At 45.2% G+C, this 1,924-nt stretch overlaps 1 protein-coding gene across 1 annotated transcript in view; it reads left to right on the top strand.

The window, feature by feature from the left end:
- Positions 1–1,560, top strand: part of emx3 (empty spiracles homeobox 3) — a gene marked incomplete at both ends in the record, with an annotated part of 13,229 nt that extends 11,669 nt beyond the window's left edge. Inside the window, one exon of the mRNA XM_084469675.1 lies at positions 1,393–1,560. Coding sequence (XP_084325801.1) covers positions 1,393–1,560 — 168 coding nt within the window. The remainder of the gene's footprint in view (positions 1–1,392) is intronic.
- Between the last annotated feature and the right edge of the window lie 364 nt (positions 1,561–1,924).

Raw genomic sequence — 1,924 nt, 5'->3', positions numbered from 1 at the left:
GTAGAGACAGGACATACATCAACGCTCTGACATCACAACGCACGGATCGTGTAAGCAATTGAAGAAGATGTCTGGGGGGGCTGATTTCCATACGAACAGGTGCTCTGAAAAAACAACACTAGTTTGACTATGTTTTAGTAGACGTGTTCTACTCTGAAAATATGATTCGGAGGAGGAATGAAGTATAATAGTAAAACTATTTATTACAGAGGGCAATCGAACATGCACTCCAGAGTTTGTTCAGGAAGCAACTGTGGGACAAAGGAAATAGTCCCGCCTATAGGGTCTGTTTTAACTCTGAGAGTTTAATGGTCGGGCTGTTGTTTTGACCACTCTATTTGTGAGCAGAAACCAGTCACAACTGGTGTTAGCTCTAATACAGAGTCACTCATAATGGAAGTTTGAATGCTGTGTGGTCTAATGAGGTAAAAGTTGCAATTAATTAACATCAATGTCAGTTGATTTTTATTATTATAAAAGTTGAGCTTTCTCGTGATTAGATTCTCTTTACAATTTAGACAAAAATCTGTAACCTGCTTTTCTCTGAATGGTCCCTGAGAATCCCCCTTTGGTGATTCTCTGTTTTTACCCACTTATTTTTGTTAATATAGCATATAGGCAAGATAATGATTATACTTTCTTTATATATACATATATATACTATATTATAACTATATTTCCTATACAGTAAACGTCTCCCATACAGGCCGTTTCCCTCGTGTGGAGGCTTGTACGGTTGTAAACGTTTGCTTGTGTCCATGCCAGTAGAGATGGAGAGAGATGACAGCTGACATAAGAATGAGTTCTCTCCGCTCTAATGTTGTCATGGTGGCAGGACCTGTTGATGTAATGAGAGCATTAGCACCACGGCTGTAGGCGGCGGCAGCACAGTAGTCCTGATGATGACGATAACGATGATAATTATTCTAGAGATTTCTAGAAATATACGTGCACTGGCACTCACGCGCACACACGCACACACATAAGCACGCGCACACACGCACACACACGCACACACATAAACACAAACACAGACTTGCACACGCACGCAAATGCGCACGCACACACACATATAATTTTCTTCTCTTCTTCCCATGATTTCGATCGCACAGATCCACTAACACCCCACTCACCCTTCCTCTCTCTCTCTCTCTGTGTCTCTATCTCGTTCCTCAGTCTCTCTCTTTCATTCTCTCTCTCTTTGGTGAAAAATACTCGACAACATTAAAATGAAAAAAAAAGTGTTCTCTCTCTCTCTCTCTCTCTCTCTCTCTCTCTCTCTGTCTCCCCCCCTCTCTCTCCCCGTCTTTAGTGAGAAACACTCATGATGCATATGTGATAAAGTGGGACCAGGTATTAACTACTTCCCTCTCGCTCCCTCTCTGTGCACAGGTGAAGGTGTGGTTCCAGAACCGCCGGACGAAGCACAAGCGGCAGAAGTTGGAGGAGGAGTCTCCCGAGGCCCAGCAGAAGAGGAAGGGCAGCCAGCACGTCAGCCGCTGGAGGGTGGCCACCCAGCAGGGGAGCCCGGACCACATCGACGTCATCTCCGACGACTAGGGCCGAGGGACACCCGCACACAGCATGAGGGAGGGAGAGGGAGAGAGAGAGAGAGAGAGAGAGAGAGGGAGAGAGAGAGAGTGCGAGAGGGAGAGAGAGAGAGAGAGAGAGAGAGAGACTGGGACACAGTAAGAGAAGGAGACTCAGAGAGAGAGAGAGAGTTCACACAAACAGATTATTATAAATACACATTAATGACCCTTCCAGAGGGGAAATAAGAGAAGCTGTCAATCAAAGCACAGCATTAAGACACACACACACACACACACACACACACACACACACACACACACACACACACACACACACACACACACACACACACACACACACACACTCCCATCTAACTTCAATGAAAGTGATC

Source organism: Micromesistius poutassou (genome assembly GCF_964030765.1).
Source record: "Micromesistius poutassou genome assembly, chromosome: 6".
Lineage (NCBI taxonomy): Eukaryota > Metazoa > Chordata > Actinopteri > Gadiformes > Gadidae > Micromesistius > Micromesistius poutassou.
This window is presented reverse-complemented; position numbering and strand designations above follow the sequence as displayed.